Here is a 20421-nt window from a genome sequence, read left to right as displayed (position 1 = left end):
CTCTCGCTTTCCCATATGATCCACGGGACCTATGATTTTGTTGGCTGCAACGCCGTGAAAACTGAAGTCACAGAACATAAGTAATGTTGCAGACATTTAGGCAAAAGTTGCACACTTACATGGTGACCCTGCTGATGTGGATGGAATAGCACGGAAGGCAGTGACAGTCTGCGCAAGTTCTCTGTTCGTGTCATCTGTTTGCAATGTGAGATCTTGCTGTGCAATGTAATAGCCATCTTCATAATACTGTATGTTACGTATGAAGTTTTAATGGTGAAGAGCAACTCTTAAGAAAATATAGAGGGATTATGTGGATTAATCCAAGGAATAAAATTTTTATAAAGTAGAACAAAGTGTTGCAGAAATGAACAAACAAAGATAAATCTGGAAAGATGAAATAATTATAAAATAAAGGTTACATCTAGGAAGCTCTAGCAAGATAGCTCTGTAGAGACACTTTAGGTAGTCTTCTCTGTCAAATTCAGATATAGGTTCGCTTACTTTTTCCCTTAACTCAGCCATTTATTCCTCACAAGAACCTCTATCAAGCACAAACCTGCTTCTTATATTAATACGTCTTATAAATGTATTTTACCTGGGAGTGCTCAAGAGTCTGCTCCAGAATATCCTTCGCATATTTCTTTTACAAAGGTACTTAGTCTAGTTTTGGTTTGTTTTTTTTCTTCCCTTGACATGATTTAGGAATGTTGATAAAACATTATCAACCAAGTTCTAACTAAATCATGCGTGATTTCCATTAACCCAAGGCAACAGACATATTATCTTAATGAAAGGTAAGAACATTACATATTGAACATGCGTATGGGAGCATACGTTGTTACGCAGCACGGGCTCGTACACTTGTTTCCTATCTTGACAGTCTCAGGGGTGAACACTGTCTTATGGACTCTGCTGGCATCGCTCACGATAATTAAACACAACTTAAAACCAGGGCAGCAAAATAAATAAATGTCACACAAGCTGTGCTGAAACCCAGGTCTTAAAATTTCCCTCCCGTCACGCCAGCGACCCGCTCCCCGCGACACAAGCTGGCGGGTTCAGCCGCCGGGGCTGGGCCGGGCGCACGAAGGGCGGGCGGCAGCGCCAGGCCGCGGTGGGGCCCGGGCCGCCACCCGCCTCAGCCCGGCCCTGCGCTCCAGGCGCCTGCGCGACATTTTTAGATTTCTGCCTCTAAATAAATCACTTTTTTTTTTTTTTGCCTTTGATGTTCCAGATAATTTCAAGGACATCGCCGGCCCGAGCCTCCCCTGACACCGCCTCTGAGGAGACCGGGCCCCGCAATGCACCTGCCGCCCTCGCGCCGCAGGCGGAGGCGCCGCGTACGCGACGGCCTCACACAGAGGGAGTGACGCGGCCCCGCTCCCCGTTTACTTCTGACGATTTCTTTCACGTTGAAGTCACGGCCTGGCTGGCTGCCGGGCGCCCCGAACGCGGCGCGGCCAGCCACCGGGCAGGGGACGCCCGCCACGGCCGCCTCCCGCCGCCGCCTGGGCGAAGGCGTTCCGCGCGGCTTGGGCCCGCCCGGCTTCCGTCCCAGATGATCCCTCCCCGCCGCCCTCGCCCCGCCGCCGCCCCCCTCCCCTCCCCGCCCCCGGCCGTGGCGTAGCCGGGCTCGGTTTCCGTGATAGCTGCGAGCGGGGCCAGCGCCGCTCTGGGTGTGTGCGGGAGCCCGGCGGGGGAAGCGAGCGCCATGGAGGAGGCGGCTCGGACTCTCCGCCGTCCTTATTAGAGCCGCCGCCCAGCCCAGCTGGAGCCATGGACAAAGCCGACAAGGTGCGGGGGGCGGGCTCGGCGCTGAGGAGACCGTAAACAGCTGCGGCGGGAGGGGTGCAGCGACGCCCCGGCGCCGCGGTGAGGGAGAGAGGGGGGCGAGCGGCCGGGCGGGGAGAGGCGGGGAGCGCCGGGGCGGCGGCCCGGCTCTGTCAGACCCGCGCCTGTCAGGCCCGGCCCCGGGCCGCCGAGCGGAGGGGCAGGGCGCGGCCCGCGGCCTGCCGGGGCCGGCGGTGGTGGCTCGGGGGGAGGACGGGGACCGGGGGCGAGGGGTGGGCTGCCGTACCTCCCCGCCGAGGAACGGCCCCCGGGAGGCTTCAGACGGGGCCTTTGCAAGGCTGGAAGTGGGAGCTCGGCGTGCGTTCGCCGGTTGGTAACGCGGCCGCCGTCCCCGCTGCCGGGCAGGGGGCTGGGCGCTGGCCTCCTGCGAGAGGCGTCAGGCCGCGCCCGGCCCCGGCAGAGCCCCGGCTTGGCCTGGCCCCGTGAGCTGGGAGGCCGGGAGCGTCTCCCCTCGGTATTCACACAGGCATGTCAAGCTGCGTTTTGGCTTTCTCCCTCCTGTGCCGTCAGGCTTTGTTTCAAGCTTAAGGAGTAATTGCAGTTAGTGACATTTAATTTAAACCTACCTGGTCACTAGAAGAGGCTTTTACCAGCTTCTTGAGAACTTTGCAATGTGAGAGATGTGTCACTCGTGTTGAAATACTGTAAATATCAGGTTCAGGTTGAAGTTTTCAGTGTTAGGACGTAGTTGATGGTCTCAGCTGGTAGCTGAGGGGGAGAGAGTTGGGTGTAGCTCACAAATTCTACAGGTCACTATTTTTTTTTCTTCAATACTTAGCTTGGCTTTGTCAAGGTAATCAGTTTGCATTATTCTTATGGCCCTTCAAACTGTAGATATGAAAAAGCTTAAGTTGGGACTTGAGAGTTCATGTGATTTGTTACATATATGCAATAAAATGTTTCATCATCAGGAGGTAGTTCTGAAAGATATATCTGAAATGAATGTTACCATCCATAACAACCTGCTCTTAAGCTTCTGTTTCAGTGGAATGTGTTGAAAATTCATGAATTATTGCTTTTTTTTTTTTATATCTAGTTTTCAGCTTTGGCATCTCCAGGGGTTTTAATAGGAGGGTTAATCAATAAAATAACACAAGCTCCTGTAGCAAAGTAGATACCAAATAATAATGTACTCTGTAAAGATACCGCTTTTCATTTTGTACATATGTCTAAGGGAGTTAGTGAACAGTGTCTCTTGTTACAGTATGGCTCCTACTGTGTCTGTCTTACTAGGCTTTCTGGTGTGATAATGATTTTACATTAACTCTTCATGCTTTCTTATTTGCCTTCATGTAGAAAAGCTGATCTCAGTCTGTAAAAATTACATTAGTCTGTTGTACTTTTTGTTTTAAAATCTTGGGTTTTGTTGTGGGTTTTTCCCCCTTTGGTTCATCTGTAATTAGTACTGCAGTACACTTGTGAAATATTTATTCCTTGTTGCTTGAGCTCTTTGCTACCGGAGGTTCACATGCATCCCCCTATCAAACCATTCTGTTCTTATTTGTTGGAAATAGCTTATGAAAGCTGCGAATCATTGTGTTATTCGCAGTGTAAAGTGTTGACTCTTTGTGATTATCTTAACGAAGTGCAGTATTTCAACTTGGAGGTGCAGTTAAGCTCTTTGAAGCAGGAACCATCTTCTTGTTTATTCTGTTTGCAGCATATCTAGTCCTGTTGGTTCCTTGTCCACCAGTAAGGCTTCTAGGCAGACAAATAATTAATACCTGATGAGTTTCTAATATGATTCAACTATCTTGTTGCTTTTGTCTTCTCATTATACAGTAGCATCTTGATTAGGAGCTCCTTAAATGCTTTGGGTTTGAACCTTTTGTGCTGTAAGAATTGAATGTAATCTCCTTTACCAGTGTAAGTGTTTGTTAAGGTTGCATCAGGTTTGGGTGCTGTTCCATCTTTTCTTTGATTTGGGTTCCTTTCTGCAACTGTATTGCATGGTGTCTGATAAATTAATATTGAAGCATGCAGATGTGTGTTAACAGTACTCAACCTCTTCTCCCCTTTCCCCCAGAATACTCCCTTAGCCACAGTATGGTAACTGTATATGCTGGTAGGAATAACTACTGCGGAATTAGAATATGAGGGAGTAGGAATATTGTGCTATGTCTAAAGTATAGTATTTCAAGAGTAAAGGGGGATTGCAGATGCTTTTGATGGGGAATGTATTGGAACAGAGTTTTGCGTGTTGGCTCAGTAAATCAGTATGAGATGTCATGCACCAAGAACGTTTGGACACCTAAATGACAAAAAGATGTCACTTGTAGATTGCCCTTCAGGTTTCTGTTAGTTAAAATCTGGTATGACTTTGCTTGTCATAGTATGCTCAGTGATATTTTGGCAGCTGACATAGAAGAAAACATAACAAAGCTGTTTAATTATTTTATGATAGGACATGTTGTGATTTTTGTAGTGGGTGTGGAAGTTTACTTCTGTCTACACCAGAACTGAAGCTGTTCCCATTAAAAAGTGTTATGGGTTTCAGCAGTTAAGCGTAGGTTGTTTTCCTACAAGAGACAAAACTCAGCACATGACCTCTGGCGCTCTTTCTGTTGAAGCTGATTGTGGTAGAAAACTAAAGAGAAACAACTTCCCCTCTCAAAGGTACTGCTGTGCTTTGATTTTTCTGAGTGTCATACATTTGTCTTGCCCTGTGATTAAGAGATTTGGTTCCATTAGTGCAGTTGAGAAATCAGGTGAAGTTGCAAAATCCGTGATCTGTGTCTTGTATTAGTATTGCTTAAAGACAGCCTGTTCTGCTTGCCTGTAATATTCTTGATCATTCAACAGTTGGCTTGATAATATGCTTGCCATAGAAGTAGATCTAGATCAATGTTTCGTGGTCTTTGTCCTATCCAGTTTCCTTCAGTGTTTCTTACCCATGACAGAATTTTCAGCTGAGGCAAACTGGAAAAGGTCAGTTTCCCTGTGCTATACATTTTGCATGTTGCTTTCTCTTGAACCTTGAAAGTGCAGAAGAATTTGGGTAGAATATGTTCTTCAGTGAATTTAAACATTATTGATATGGTATATGAATATCTTAACTTTTTGATCACAAATTTATTTATCACTGACTTGTTTGTGGAGATGAGGAAGCTGATTTACATGAATGGTTTGTATTAATAATTTTAATACATAGGCTACAAAGCACTCAAATATTAGTACTTCACATTGATAGGGTGAGTTTAGAAGTTTGTATGTACTGTTAAATGCTGTAAGCTAGAAATGCTGTACACTAGATAAGAGGATCCGATTGTTGGTAGCTTTTTTATCTTTGGACAAGCTCTGTAACAGCAAACATTAAATTTTATTTTTCACCATTTTTCTAGAATACTCTGGTTTTGAGTTTAAACATCATAACTTGTCATGTTGTGCCACTTGCTCATTTTCTACATATATGTAAGAATTTTAATGCTTAGCTGTGTTATATTCTGAGCACAGTACTTTCTTCTGTGAAAGGGAGGAGAATTATGCATGGTTCCCTTATTACGAGCTGAGGGAAAAGGGACAGACTAACTTCATAGTGTATTTGCTTTAAGTGTTGCATTGAAATGACTATGTTTAATCTAAATAGGGAGGATTAAATTTTGTGCTTTGTTAAATGGCCTGCTGCTGGTGTTTCCAGTTGGACTGCATATTTACCATTCCTGAAGTATCTGCCACTTAGAAGCAACTAATTATAGAAACAATGACTTCCATATTTGTAAAGTTTCTCTTAAAATAGATGAAATGTGACCTGTCTTACTACTAAAATGTCTTTTATATTATGGAACCCAAAATTCAGAAGCAGGATTGTTTTTTTTTTAAAAACATAGCTCAAAACTTTTTTTTTAATCTTATATTTGTGATGAGACTTCTTGTTTCCAGACTTTGAGACAGTAACCCAGCTGATTTTATTATAGCCCTCTGAAATGCAGCATCTGTGTCTATTTTCTCACCCTGTAAATGGTAAGATTGATATCCAAGTGTTCTCTTCTAAGAGAGCAAGCTGACAGAGATCCTATTTAATGGAAAATGCTGAATGACATGAAGCTACAATGAACAAAAACTTTTCTAAGATTAAACATACAGTGCTTAACTACAGGACAAAGTTTACCAGTCTGTTCCTGCTTGTGTCATCTTCTGTCTTTGCAGCTGTTGATGACTACAGTAGCTTTTATATAGGAAACAAAGGATTGCTTCAGTATATATGCTGTCTTGAAATAGTTGTAATTGTTGGACTGAAATATGTAATGAGCTACTGCAAAACATTTTGTAAATTGAAACTAGGGATATCTACAAAAGCGACTTCTGTACAATCTTGGTTTCTTTTGAAGGGGTGTTCTTCCATTAATAGGCAACTGATTGAAAATCTGATGTTTCAGCATGACTTAAATTTATATTTAGAATCGAGTTTGGTTATCAAAGGTCAATTTCAATAAAGCTTTGTTTAGCTTCGTGATGTGAAAGGTTGAACATGAAAAAGTTGCACTCCAAAATAAAATTAACTTTGTTCTTGCAATGTTTGCCTTTACATTGCCTGATCAAAAACATATATTACTTTATATTAAGTATTTCGGGTCTGACCCTGCATTTACTGATATCAGTGGCAAAGTGCTAATTTTTTAGTGGATGCAGGCCAGAATAAATCTCAATACTGTGAGAGCAATTAGAGCATAAATTAGTATCACAAGTGCTCTGTTGTAAGGATTAGGAAAACTGTAGGAACCTTCCCCCAAATTCTTTAGCATTTGACAAATCTTTCTTGTCTAATTCTTATTGTTTGCTTGTGGTTACAAACCAGCGGCATGATCAGTCCTGTTGGTTCTGTTCATCTGCACTTGTTGCTTTATTTGTACTGTGTGGATGAAGTCTTTGAGGAATTGCGTTCGTACATATTTACGTGCACTTTGATTTATGCACTTAGTATTTGCTTCTGAAACAAAATGCTATCTAAAAAAGGATCTCGCCTCTTATTCTGCAGTTTACTTTGGTTGTCATTGGTTGCATTTTCCACTGATTCTCAAGCATGTCAACATGGTATTTAAAAAAAACCAAAACCAACAACAACAGACTGTTTCATTTGGCATTATTATTTCTGTATCTGGCCAAAGAAGCACAGAGGCAACCTGTTAAAAGAAATAAGTCTCGGTTGGAGATATTTTTTGCTTGTCCGGTGCAATGAGAAATTAGAGGCACCTTTGCTCACTACTAAATTGATTATTCTTTTCTTTTGCTTTTTGTTTCACTTTCTCTTCTTACACTATTAAGAGAATATTATTTCTGTTGTTCTGACAATATATTAGGAGCTAGGAGACCTAAAATGCCATTTATTAAAAAGAGGAGTTATTTTGCTGTCTATCTTCACCAACCCTTCCTCCTAGCTGAGAAAAACATAATCCTAAAAAATCTTGCTTAGATAACTTTGGGCAAGTTACTTAGCATTGCTATTTTGTTTCCATCATGTGTCAAATGAAACCACTAGCCATCTGTGAAGTGTACTGAAATGTCTCAATAATCACATTGGGGAGTTAATTCTGTTTATATTTTGGTTTGGTTAGCCATCTGATCTGACTTGGTACAATTGTTTCCCCTTTTTGCTTTAAGTTTAATAAAGTTTAGTGTCCTTGTCTGAAGACGCATCCTATGTAAAAAGGAACTTCTAAGTATTTTAGAGGGACTGGTAAAATCCTATAAGGAAGCAGTATATTGAAGTTAATTTTGTTTAGTTCGTAATACACTTGAGTTGTCTTTCTGTTTCCTGTGCTGAAGTGGAAATGGGGCCTTATTGTCCAATGAAATACATCAGTTGGGCTGAGGGTTGCTGGTATTATGCTTGCAGAATGATTTTGAAACACCTGTATTAAGGTTTTTGTTTTCAGTTGCTATTCTGGTGAGTTAGTGCATGCATATATATATATATATTTCATATATATATATGAAATGTGTGTATATATATGCTATAGTGCCTACAGAACAAAATGCGAAATTTAGAAACAGAGGTTTACGCTAAATTCTTCTTTTTGCTGAAACAAGTTTATTGGAAGCATTAAAAAAAACAAAAAAAACCAAAAAAACCCCAAAAAACTCCACAAACCAAACAAACTTGTAGGTACAGATTAAATTGCACAAGAAAACAGTGTTTAAGGTATAATGCATGTAAAAGATTTCTGAAATGCAGTTTTGATTCCTTTAAATAACAGACACTATCAAAGTTCTGTATGCAAAAAAAAAAAAAATTAACTTTCAAATATACCCATATGTGTTTATGATTACAGGATATGCTGTATCTTTATTTTACCACTATAGGTAAGCTAAATATGTTATGAGCTGTACAGAAAATAGTAATTAAATATATCAGACAAGTGCTCTGTCATAGCAATAGTTAATTATTACCTGTATAAAGAGACTGGGCCACAGGAAAGGAAACATTAAAGTTGTCTTTCTAATTTGGGCATCTCTGGGTTGTTTGAACCTAGCAAAATCGAGCAGAATAATTCAAATGAAATTTTCCTAAACTTGTCAAATTACATAAGAGTGTTTTGGGGAGTGGGGTTTAATAAATTAAAAAAAAAAAAAAATTCAAATGAAATTTTCCTAAACTTGTCAAATTACATGATAGAGTGTTTTGGGGAGTGGGGTTTAATAAATTTAAAAAAAAAAATATTCAAATGGAATTTTCCTAAACTTGTCAAATTACATGATAGAGTGTTTTGGGGAGTGGGGTTTAATAAATTAAAAAACAAACAAACAAACCAACCTAAAAAAAAACCCCAAAACCCAAAAAAACCACACACACACACAAAAACCCTAAAAGATGTATAATCCTATTTTTACTGGAAAGATTTAAATAAATCAAATCTTATCCAAAATACTTGGATGGAAAAGTAAGGTAGGGATTGTCTTCGTAAATTGACAAGAAATACTTCACTATGGCAGCCTTGCTGATGGGAGTCATTTGGCTCCTGCTTTGATCAGTTGTATCTCCTTTTTTTTTTAAATACTTGATATGAAAGACTGTTCTCTCATAATCCTACTAATGAATGATGATATAATACAATATCACAAAAGTCATTGTAATGAGACCATTCTGCAAGTGACTTGCCATTAAGGAATGCTTTTGTATTTCCACATCAGCCTCCCAAAATAATACAGGGAAATAGCAGACAGCCAGACAGGAAGGACCTTTAAAACAGGGAATCTTGTCCCAACCTGAATCACAAATAAAATGTTTTGACTATTTTCTGAGCTAGTGCTAGAGTGGTTTATAATTAGTATCTTGGCTAAAGTTCACTTGACATGTTGCTGGGAGATAGTGACCAGCAGATTAGGAATGGTTGGTTGAAAGTTTTCAGTGCTTCATTAAGAATACCATATTTGTAAAACATTCATCCTAGTTTTACTGTTGAATTTTCTATGGATGAGACAGGCTTAGTGTGTTCTTTTAATGTTTATGCCATCTGGTTTTGTAGGACAGCCCACAACTGAATCTATTCTTACGCAAATGTTTTTGCCTGGCAATCTTGAAATAGCGTGAAAAAACCCTCTTTAGTTTTCAGGGAGGGGTTCGAGAGTTGGTGTTTCTGACATTTATTACATGATCACTGTACATAATAAGCACATGACAATTTATTTTTTTTTTAATGGAAAGTGTTTATCCCCATGGTGCTGTGTGTGGAGGAGAGTGCCTTGGAGTTCTGCAGAGGGCAGGTGAGCGAGTCGCCCGGCAGCTGAGGGATGTGCCTGCGGACAGAGAGGAAGCTCCGGGTAGAGCAGGGTCTTTGATGTGTGTTGCACGAGTTTGGTGCTGCTGCTGCAACTGCACCACAGCTTTTCCTCTGAACGTAACCTCAGGAATTGAAGAAGAGTTAACGTAGAAGGAAGGAATGTTCACCTACTACCTAATGATCAAGAAATGCATTTAGTTAATATTAAGGTGATTGTTCCGCTGTAACGCAGACCTTCTTACACAGGAGGCAGTGATACTTCTGTATTGGTGGTTATAGTCATAAGCATTTTCAGAACAGTCATTAATAACCACTTTTTTCTTTTGTCAGGCGTAGTGTATCTTGTCACTTGCTAAGATGTACTTTTTTCCCCCGCCACTCTGGTTCCACTTTTATCCTTTTATTTATTTTTTTTAGATGTTTTGCTTTCCCTTTTTTGGTTGCTGTTAAAATGTCAAGTCTCTTATGCTACAATTTTATTTGTAAATGACTGATGTTCTTACTAAATAAGCATATCAAAGCAGAGACTCATTTTGTTGGAAGGGACACTTCTGCTTTCCCAGCGCACTTTGACAAGTCCAAAGACAGAGAAGCTTCTCAAGAATGGTTAAAAATAATCATGGACTCTATACTTAATGATTTTTTTGCTTTTTTTCCCCCATTTTGTATCATTTTTTTGAATTCTCCGTTCAATTATAAACAAGCTTTGGCCTTGGTCACTGTGGTTTGCAGAATGTCCTACCATCAAAGTTAAGGGTGTAACTTTGATCTCAAGTTAATACTTGCAGACATCCTGCAGACAATGGTCTCTTATCCTAAACAATGTTTCACTTAGAAAGCTTCCTCCTGTGTTTATAAAGTTCATTTTTAGTGAGGTGCACAGTATTTGGAAAAAGTGAGTGATGTTTAAATAGAAATTATTTGGTGAACTGATGTTTACAGGAAATGGCTAGTGGTGAAATTTAAGCAAATACTGCAGCTAATACTGCGCAAAATCTCATGAAAGAAGTATGAATTAACAAATTTAATAATGGAAGGATAATAGTAAAAATGGAGGCAGACACTGTGTCTATAATAACACTTTTTGTAGGAAAAGTTTGATTCCACTTGTACAAGTCATCCCAAAAGCTGTTGCAGAATGACTGCCTTTGCAATTACTTAGTTTGGGTGTCATATTTGGAGTTGAAAAGAATGCATTGAGCAAAATTTTTGGATTAGGTTTTTGAAACTGGCTGGGAATTCTTATATTACAATTATAATCAATATTTATTGAAAATACTTCTATATTATAAAAATATATTGCATCAGTCACTGGTAGTTATGATTTAATAGTGAATATAATACATGAAAGTTAGGGAGCTCTTAGTCTTAACTGCTTTTTCTCTCTTCTTTCTAATAGTACATGACAGCATTAAATACCAGTTGGTTTTCAACTTGCTTGGGGAGTTAGTGTGTAACTCATGGTCTGAGTAATTTACTTGATGATGATCTACCTTTTACTCAGTAATTAAACTTACTTGTATGTAAGTGTGTCAGACTAACTAAACAAAGATCCAATACTCTGCATGAGTGGGTCTTGACTTTGCTGTTGCTCAAACCAATGTTTGAGCTAGGAATTTTTCTAGTTCAGTCTGATACATTAAAGCACCTATTCATCAAGTAAAAGCAGTTTTTCTTACTGACTGGGACAACTATATTTTCAGAACATTTTTGGACTTGCCCCTCCCAACTCCTCCACCCCCATGCTGCTAAACAAATACGGGATCTGATCCCATGTTTTATTTAAAAATAAATTTCAAGGGTCTTTTTAATAAGTTTGTGGATTCAGGTATTGGACAGTAAGGCTAGATGGATTGTGGGTTTGACACAGAGCAACGACATGGACTGAGAAGTGTGTGGTAGGCATGGGACTATTTGCCATGATATTTTCAGAGCTCCCATTGTTTAATTTATTCTGCTCATGTGGATGTTGTATGGGTAGCAGCAAGGATAGAAGACTGTCCTCAGCACATCAAACCTTCAGGCTCTCCTTTTTTTGTAAAATAAGAGCATGTACTCGTAAAGGTTATGCGTTGACTCCGGAATTGTTTCTTAAACAAATGGAAGGAAAAGTTCCTGGAGGCCTTGCCTGCTTTAGAGAGAATCTTCTTAGAGACTGGTATTCTATGAGCTACTAGTGTGCGACAAGTATAATTAAGCTGAAATCTTTGTACAAAAAGATGCTTTGCAGCTGAATGTAACTTATAATGGAATACAGAATTTAAGGATACTTTGGATCTGCAGTTGTTTAATTGAATAGAGCATTTTTCATTGTTTAAGTATAACATCCAGCTCATCTATACAAGACCAAAAGTGTGGGTAAAAACACCTTATAAACTGTTGGGGATACCTTCAGGATCAGAGGAGATATTTTTCTTTGAAAGCACAGTTTAAAACTTATTTCTGAGTAGTCTTTAATTCCCGCTTCATGGCAAAATTTAATCGTATTCTTAACGCTTTAAAATATGTTAAAATTGTGCAGATGGAATGTGCGTGTGGGGTTCTTCTGTGATACACCATCTATTTTAGCAGTAAACCATAGGTTTAAAATCTTTTTTATAATTGCCTAGGAACACGGTCAATTTTGTAGAGCAGACCAGGCATTACTACATCTTCCATATGTCGGTTTCACTTATGAAAGCCTACACAACTGTGTTCCACCTACAGTGCTAACTCGATTTCTTTCTGTGCTCAAGCTAGTATATCCTCTGCAAGATCTGAACTTCAGTCCCTTTTAAATTAATTAGTGTTTGTATTGCACTTTGAAAATGTAAAGGTTAATACAAATGCTAAATGTTGGTGATCTGTATTAGAGCCTGTGTTGATTGGAAGGATGTAGCAAGCGCTTGCCAACTGTTTTCCACCTCTTTCAGTTTACTGCAGAAATCCTGTAGGCTTGTCACCCATTCGCCTGCTATTTGTGATAATTGCCGTACAACTTTATGAATCTAAGTGTTCCCAGACAATTTATGACTGTATTTAATGAAGATATTGTTTCTTTTCTCTTTCTTAAGAATGTCAAGCTGTCAGCTGAAGTAGAACCATTTATTCCTCAGAAGAAGGGTCCAGAAACACTAATGATCCCAATGGCACTTCCTAATGACAGCGGAGGAATTAATGGCATGGAACCAACTCCTATCCCTAGCTACCTGATCACTTGCTATCCATTTGTACAGGAAAACCAATCCAATAGGTAATACGTGGTTGTGGTCTTCATGGGAGATGATCTATTATTAAATGAGTTTAAACTTCTGGTACACTTGAGAGGAGTCAGCGACTGTTGGCTGTAAATTCGTTTTGTTCACTGTATTTAATCTTCTGACCCTTCCTGGGTGAGGATGAAGTCTCTCTGTCCCCAGTCTTTTTTTACTTATTTCCTTCCTTCTGCTGTTTTCTATTCATATTCTTTACCACTTTTCTTTCCCTGGCTACAGAGGTCTGGTACAAATCCCTCACAAAGTCACCTGCTGTGCTCTTGCATCTTCCAGGGCAGTCAAGAGGTCTGTGTCTGAATCTCTGATGCTAAAGGAAGGCTCCAGGTGTCCAAATTGGATCTTGCCATGGCAAAACAGTATGCAGCTGACACTTGTATTGAGTGTAGCTGTACCCAGTTTTCTTTGCATAACTAGTTATAATACATTGAGTTTAGGAACTCTTTCTTCTAGCCCAAATGTGTTGTTCACTGAATGCACAACTTCAGTGTTGATTATTTTGTATTGAAGGCATAAATAATTATTGCTGTTTGGTTTTGAAAAATGTACCCAATGTTTGCTTAGGACAGCACTTTAGTGTTGCTGCACTTGAATAGGGAAGAACAAAAATAATCCTTTAGCAACTGCTTGCTGTGGATTTGTAAAATTATCCTGAATCTTTACTTTTTCTATTCTCTTTCTCTAACATTTGGGCATCTGCATTTTCCGTGTAGATGGTCTCTTGCGGGTCTGAAGAGAAAGAATTGGGTTCATAGTTTCCAAGGGGGTCTTTGTGCTGTATCGCAAATAAACACAGGAAGAAGTCTCCACAATTTGTTGCACTAGTAAATTTGTAAATGCTTGATTTCATGTGTGCTTCTTAAGGCCTGTGTTTTCATAGGAATTTTGAACAAGGGTGAGTTGGCAACTTAAGGTACTGAATTACTTGGCCCTGAGTTTGCTAATGAATGTCACTGTTCCATGTGTCTGCTAGCTTACCTTGTGTGGCTTAGGTATCTACTTAGGTTATATGTGTTTTCTGAAAAAATGAAATTGTAATGGGTCCGAAGTACTTGTCAAAGGAAATGCCTACATCTTATTTCTAAGTTAAATATTAGAAATTTAATAGGTTTATACAAATGCCAAGATCAACAAAGATGTTTATTTTGCATTTGAATGTAATTTGAGCTTGTGAATCATTTAATTGTCATCTCTAAGAAGTCGTAGTACATTTAAGTTCAGTTATTGAAAGCTAGGAGCTCATGAAACAAATAAGTTGTGCTTATTTGGTTGTTTTTGTTGGTTTTTTTTAAGGGGGTGGTAGAAGTCTGAAATTCCTTGAGAGGGAAAAACTTTCTGAGCAGTTGTCTTTCCTTTTGATTTTTACAGACAGTTTCCGTTATACAACAATGACATCAGATGGCAGCAACCCAACCCAAATCCTGCAGGACCATACCTTGCTTATCCTATAATATCTGCGCAACCACCTGTTTCTACAGAATATACATATTACCAGTTGATGCCAGCACCATGTGCTCAGGTCATGGGTTTCTATCATCCTTTCCCTACCCCCTATTCTGCACCCTTTCAAACAGCAAATGCTGTAAATACAGTTACTACAGAATGCACTGAGCGTCCCAGCCCCTCGGGCCAGGTCTTTCCATTATCCAGTCAGCGGAGCAGAAGCAGTAACAGGGGACCAGTCATACAAAAAGTAAGTCTGTTTTTTAGTAGGATAAGTAGAACTGTATAAAGAAAATATCTTTGCACAAGAAGCATGCATCTCATTTGAGCAAGAACAGGTATGTCAGTAGTATCAATGGAAGGAAAGGTGGGCAGAAAAGGTGTTAATCAGAGTACCAAAACTCTGCCTACAGAGACATTTTGTGGTAAAATACTTGGTGAGTTTATAAAGCCTGCAAGCATGACATGGGAAACTCCCTTCCACTGCCTCTCTGCTGGTTTGGTCTGAGTGTAGAATTACTTCATTAGAGAACAAAGGAAGTACACCCATATGTTCTTTATCTTCTTTTTGATACTTCCACATCATAACAAACAGTTCATGCAGAAAATACTGCAAAGAGGTTAATAAATAAAATATTTTTATTAATATTTCCCTTATTGTCTTTTCTTTAAACGTGTGGCTTCTGTAGAAAGCATTAGAACTTTTAATTGCTTTGATTACAACTATGAAGTCAAATCATATGGCTTATGTGTATGTGTGGCTAATCTTTTAAAACAGCAACAGCAGTTACAGACGCACATAAAAAATAAACGTCCTCCAGTGAAAAATGTTGCCACTCAAAAGGAGACTAGTTCGTCAGGTCCTGAGAACAGATCAAAGATTGTTTTGTTGGTTGATGCATCACAGCAAACAGGTAATTTCTTTCTTGTGTTCTAGGTGTACGAAATAACTAGAACCACATATCAGTCGCCGTCTTTCCTAAAAGAAGGTAGACTTTGCCACTGTCAAAACTAGACTCTTCTTGAAGGAGCTGATTATTATTAATAGTTGGACCTAGACATAATTTTTTTAAAAATTCAATGCTCTTTTTAACTTTATTAAAAGGAAATTGTTGTCACGTGCAAAGACTTTCGCTTTTTCCATTTAATTTTGTTATGTAGGTTTTTCATGTCTCTTAACAATTCCTGCACAAGTAATTACATTTTTATTGTGTCTTACAGACTTTCCTTCAGATATAGCTAATAAGTCACTCTCTGAGAGCGCCTCTACAATGCTTTGGAAATCAAAAGGCAGGCGCAGAAGAGCTTCTCACCCTGCTGCAGAGTCCTCTAGTGAACAGGGCGCAAGTGAAGCAGACATTGACAGTGACAGTGGCTATTGTAGTCCCAAGCATGGCAATAACCAGGCTGCAGCCGTGACTTCAAGAAATACAGATTCTTGTGCAATGAATGTATGTAAACATGACTGAATAACTTAACTATATTTGTATCCTACAGGCTAATAAAAATTACTAAAAAAATTTGTTTTTTCTTTTTCAGGTTGTAGAACCATCAATAAATACAAGTAAGCATTGTCTTAGCTGGTGAGCTGTTTAAAATTTGGCTGGGTCACTTTTGTATTTTTGCTTTACATTTTGCTAGGAACCATCTCTCGATCTACTTCCAGCATGTTACTCTAACTGATCAGATACTTCTGAAGATATGTCTTTACTGTGATTTCTACCACCTTCACCAAGACCCCTGTTACTTGTTGAATGAACAAGTGTATAAGTAGCTATCGTTAATGACTTATCAACAGCTGCCTTTCTTTAAAAGATTAGAAAGCCAGAGACTCAAATGGAAGCATTCAGACAATGCTGTGCTTCTGTTGTATTTTATCCTCAAGGTTCCTTACTCTGTTGGACTGCAGTTCATACTTGGGTAGTAATAGAGCTAAAGAGTTGTCATTATGTATTTGAGAAGTACTGATACTTTTTTAGGAGCTTTAAACAAGTACTGTGACATGAACAAATATTTTGATTTGTCTAGTAGTAGTGGGTGAGGGAAGTGGCTGTTATTTATGACTGGACCGAAATTGTTATGGATGTGAACCTGAGATTTCCTTTGTCTGACTGCTTCCTGATGATCATTTGTTGGCAATTGGAATGTCTGTCATCTGACTCTTCCATAAACACAATTCTGCTAACTTCTAGAAATAGCTACAGAAGTAAATGTTGTCAGAGGACAATTACACTTTCTCAGAACTTTATTTGTGTCAAAATTGTGTTCCTGCCTCTGGTGGCATGTGTGTCATAATGATGCATTCTGTCATATTAATTCATTTTTTCATAGATGGCACTTCTCTTTCAGCTGGTGTAAGTTGGACTAATGTAAATTCCCAGGCAACTCAAAAAAAACCTTGGATTGAAAAAACTCAGACGTTTTCTAGAGGTGGAAGACAAGCTGAGCAAAGAAATAGTTCACAGGTATGTTGTTAATGGTTCTAAGTTTAAGTATTCTGTTTCTTGTATATGAAAATAAGGAATTTGAAATGGGATATAAAATTAACATACAAAGAATAGTTAATGAAAACAGTGAATGAAAAGTGTAGAAACTCAACCTAGATGTCCAGTTGCACGTTTCTACCTTGTATGTTTCTTGAGCTAGCACTATATCATATTTTTTATATATATATATATATATATATATATAAAAATAAAACTTTGTGTGCTTGGCAATCTTCTGCCTATAGCCTGTTCTTTATATGTATCTACCTAGGAAGAACATTACATATATAAAGTAACTTGTGAAATGAAGACAGTGTGGGTGTAGAAAAGTTAGTTCAGTTTTTGACCCATTCACACTTTAGAAAAAAAAAAAGTCAAACTTCCTAAAGAAAGATTCTGATGTGATGGTGATCTAGAATCCTGTGTTCTTACTCCTGTTGTCTTTGAAACTTTCTGTTTTAAATTTATATTAGCATACCATATTATTTAGAATTTTTATTATTAATAAATGAATTTAAATTGGTTTATGCTAAAACTTGAAGAACATGTTTCTGTGAAACTTCCTTCAAGTGAGACAGGATTTCTGTAATTAGTATGTGAGGAGAAGGTAGCCTTCCTAATTTTGATAGTCTAATTTTATTGGGGGGGGGGCAGGCTGCAGAGGGGGACAGAGAGAAGGCTGAAACATCTGCCTTTGCTTAAATATAGGTTTTGCTTGAATTCGGTTATTGCAGACAAGAATAGCTGAGCTTGAAGTGGGAGCCTTATTGTAGATGCCTGTATGTGCAGATATGTGAGTTAGCTTGCCCTGTTTAGTTTTTTAGATGGAACTGTTAATTTGTCTTGAATCTTCCCATTTGGTCTCCATGGGTTTATTATATAAAGAAGTTCATTGATGCTCCTATCTGGCAGTGTAGCAGTTCTGAATCTTTTTATAACCTATAGTCAAATTGGAGGCTTTTAGAGTCCATTATTTGTGGTTTATGGCATTGGGAGAGTTGGAAGGACCAGATTTCCTTTCATCCAGTCACAGTTTAGACTCTAAATCTAGCAGTTATTTTAGATATTTAAAAACAAAGCTGGCACAAAGGGTTTTAAATGAGGTTTCCTCAGCCAGATTCACTGTACCTTGAGGCAGAATTGTCCTAGAAACTATTTTCCTTTGAAATTAAATTTGTACCAGGTCTGTAGGAAATTTTCTTGAGAAATACATTGGTATGGGAGATCCAGAATTTCAGGTTCAAATCATGCTGTGCTTTCAGCCAACCAGTCTTGCCCATGGGTTTCCATCAACCTTTCATGTAATAAACAGAAGAATGTTTGTACCACTGTACTAGGGTCTCTCGTCCTTAGAGAACTCTATGCCTGTGCATTGTCGTAAAACACATGTTGAAAAGGCAATAATTGCATGCAGAATAGTTATGTAGTGGGAGAAAGTTCTTTTGATTGATCATGGTTACAGACAGTTCCTCAGGATTCATGTCTGAGTCACCAGCAACTCTTGTGGTTTTCTTCATGTTTGGCCCAAAGGACCCTATTTTTTAAAATTAGAAATTTAGAGATGAATGTATAAAGATAGTGTATTTGGCTTGAAGCAGGGGAAATAATCTGATACTATCTGTAGAATATGTTCGTGCAGGTTTAAAAAAAAAAAAAAAAAAAAACAACAAAAAAACCAAAAACCAAAAACACCCAAACCCAACAAAACAAACAAAAAAACCCCCACGAAAATCCCACCCAAAGCACAGCTTATTAAATCTAATTGCGTAAAAACTGTACCTGCTTCATTGCTAATTAGCAGACATGAGAATGCCTTACATGTGTGTACACACATCTTGAAAAATTGAAATTGTAAAATGCCAATCGCGTTCATTATTTTCAGCCTGGTTTCAGATGCAGAGACCACAGCACATCTTCAGAAAGAAGGCAGAATTTGCAGAAACGACATGAAAAACCTCTAGCCACAAGCCAGTCAAGTAGAACAGAGCAGAGTCCTGAACCTCTGTATTTTGAGGTAGTGTTGTATGAAAACTGTTTCTGCATTATAGTGATGCAAGTTGTATGTGGAATAAGTAATGTTGTTATAGGAAGAAGTTGCAAAACATCTGACTCCAAGACGTGTACAATATAGTGCACTCACTATTATATGATGCTTTCATTGTATACATGCAAAGACTTGCATTTGGGTGTTGTGGAAAGTGTATGAAATTTAGGCCTATCTGTGATGGACAAATTAGATAAGCAACTTTCAAGTAACCTTTTCTGTTCACGCGCAAATAAAAATTACTGTGTTCTCTGGTTTATCCCCCTTCCTCCCTAATTCTAACTGGATTTCTTTAGTATAAAACATTAATAAATTTTTCTTTTTTTGAAAAACATTATTTGGATACAGAAAGGCTTTGTTAACTTTTCATCATTTTCTATTTGTGTCACGCTTAAGCCCTTCTAGCTTATGCGGGACTTCAGGATTCAATTCATTCTTCTAGCTTCAGCCATTTCAGTTGATGCTTTTCATGTGACTTTTGGTTCCATTCTCTTCATTCTTAATTTGTGTATTGTTTAGGATGAAGATGAATTTCCAGAGCTAAACAGTGAGAATGGCAGCAGCAAAAGTAGTAACATCCAGCAAAAGATTTCACCCAAAGTGGTAAGTAATTATTTTGTTTTGCAAAGCATTTTTAGGTTAAGTTGTTTTGAGACTACTTAATTTGTGTAATTTTTTATGAATCTCTACTACAATAGTTATAATGCAGTAGTTGTGATGTTCGTAGGGTATTTGTGTTACCAGTTTTGGATCCTAAAGAAATACCAATTAAAATAAGTGGTGTGGGGAACCTGTCTTAAAAAAAGACTGCTGGATTTTTGTCTAGTAATGAGATTTGTTAACAAGTGAAACTGTAAGATACATATGATAGACACTTAGAATCGTAGAATATCCCAAGTTGGAAGGGACGCATAAGGATCATTGAGTCCAACTCCCAACTGAAATGAAAAGAAACTAAACTTTTTCTGCTTTAAGGCTGTAGAAACAGTTGTTGGAAAGATACTCTTTTAGTACCTGATGTACTTAAATATTTTTGTTGCAGAACAGTACATATAGAACAGTACATATAGACTACTTAATCTATATGGCTGCTTTCTAGGAAAGTCCTAAATGAAATTTTGGGGGGGGACGGACACCACTCCCTTATTGAGTAATCAGGCTGGAAAACCTTCTGAAGGCATAATTGGAGATAAATAAATAGTTTTCCCATACAAAAATGAAATATACGTAAGTTTCTAGTTTTATTAACTTACTGTGTCATCTAGCTGTACTTAACCGAGATGTCATACTGCTGACCAAAGCAATGGTTCATTTGGTTTCTGGAGTGCCACATTTCCTATGGTCTTGAGAGAAAGGTCTTTAATTGTGGTTTTCTGCATTTTGTTTAAAATCCTAGTTGGATGACTTACCAGAGAATTCTCCAATCAATATAGTCCAAACTCCAATTCCCATTACAACCTCTGTACCAAAGCGTGCAAAAAGTCAGAAGAAGAAAGCCTTGGCAGCAGCACTTGCAACAGCTCAAGAGTATTCGGAGATAAGCATGGAACAGAAAAAACTTCAAGTGTGTAATGCTGCTGCACCCCCCGCCCCCAGTAGCTGGTAAAGAGGAGTATCAGTTAGCTGTT

The 20421-nt window shown here is 38.6% G+C and overlaps 1 protein-coding gene across 3 annotated transcripts in view; it reads left to right on the top strand.

Moving 5' to 3' along the window:
- Positions 1 to 1431: 1431 nt before the first annotated feature.
- Positions 1432 to 20421, top strand: part of SECISBP2L (SECIS binding protein 2 like) — a 31632-nt gene continuing 12642 nt past the window's right edge. Inside the window, exons 1-10 of one of the 3 annotated variants that reach the window (XM_082321612.1) lie at positions 1432 to 1794; positions 12623 to 12801; positions 14189 to 14513; positions 15042 to 15177; positions 15485 to 15714; positions 15803 to 15827; positions 16595 to 16728; positions 18632 to 18763; positions 19313 to 19396; positions 20190 to 20357. In XM_082321612.1, the coding sequence (XP_082177738.1) occupies positions 1777 to 1794; positions 12623 to 12801; positions 14189 to 14513; positions 15042 to 15177; positions 15485 to 15714; positions 15803 to 15827; positions 16595 to 16728; positions 18632 to 18763; positions 19313 to 19396; positions 20190 to 20357 (1431 nt within the window). In that variant the 5' untranslated portion in view covers positions 1432 to 1776. Of the gene's footprint in view, positions 1873 to 12622; positions 12802 to 14188; positions 14514 to 15041; positions 15178 to 15484; positions 15715 to 15802; positions 15828 to 16594; positions 16729 to 18631; positions 18764 to 19312; positions 19397 to 20189; positions 20358 to 20421 lie in introns of all 3 variants that reach the window. The other 2 variants (XM_082321610.1, XM_082321611.1) reach the window with 2 other exon arrangements.

The sequence above is a fragment of the Platalea leucorodia genome (assembly GCF_965183815.1).
Source record: "Platalea leucorodia genome assembly, chromosome: 9".
NCBI lineage: Eukaryota > Metazoa > Chordata > Aves > Pelecaniformes > Threskiornithidae > Platalea > Platalea leucorodia.
Note: the sequence above shows the minus strand (reverse complement) of the source record. Positions and strands in the feature narration are given on the sequence as shown.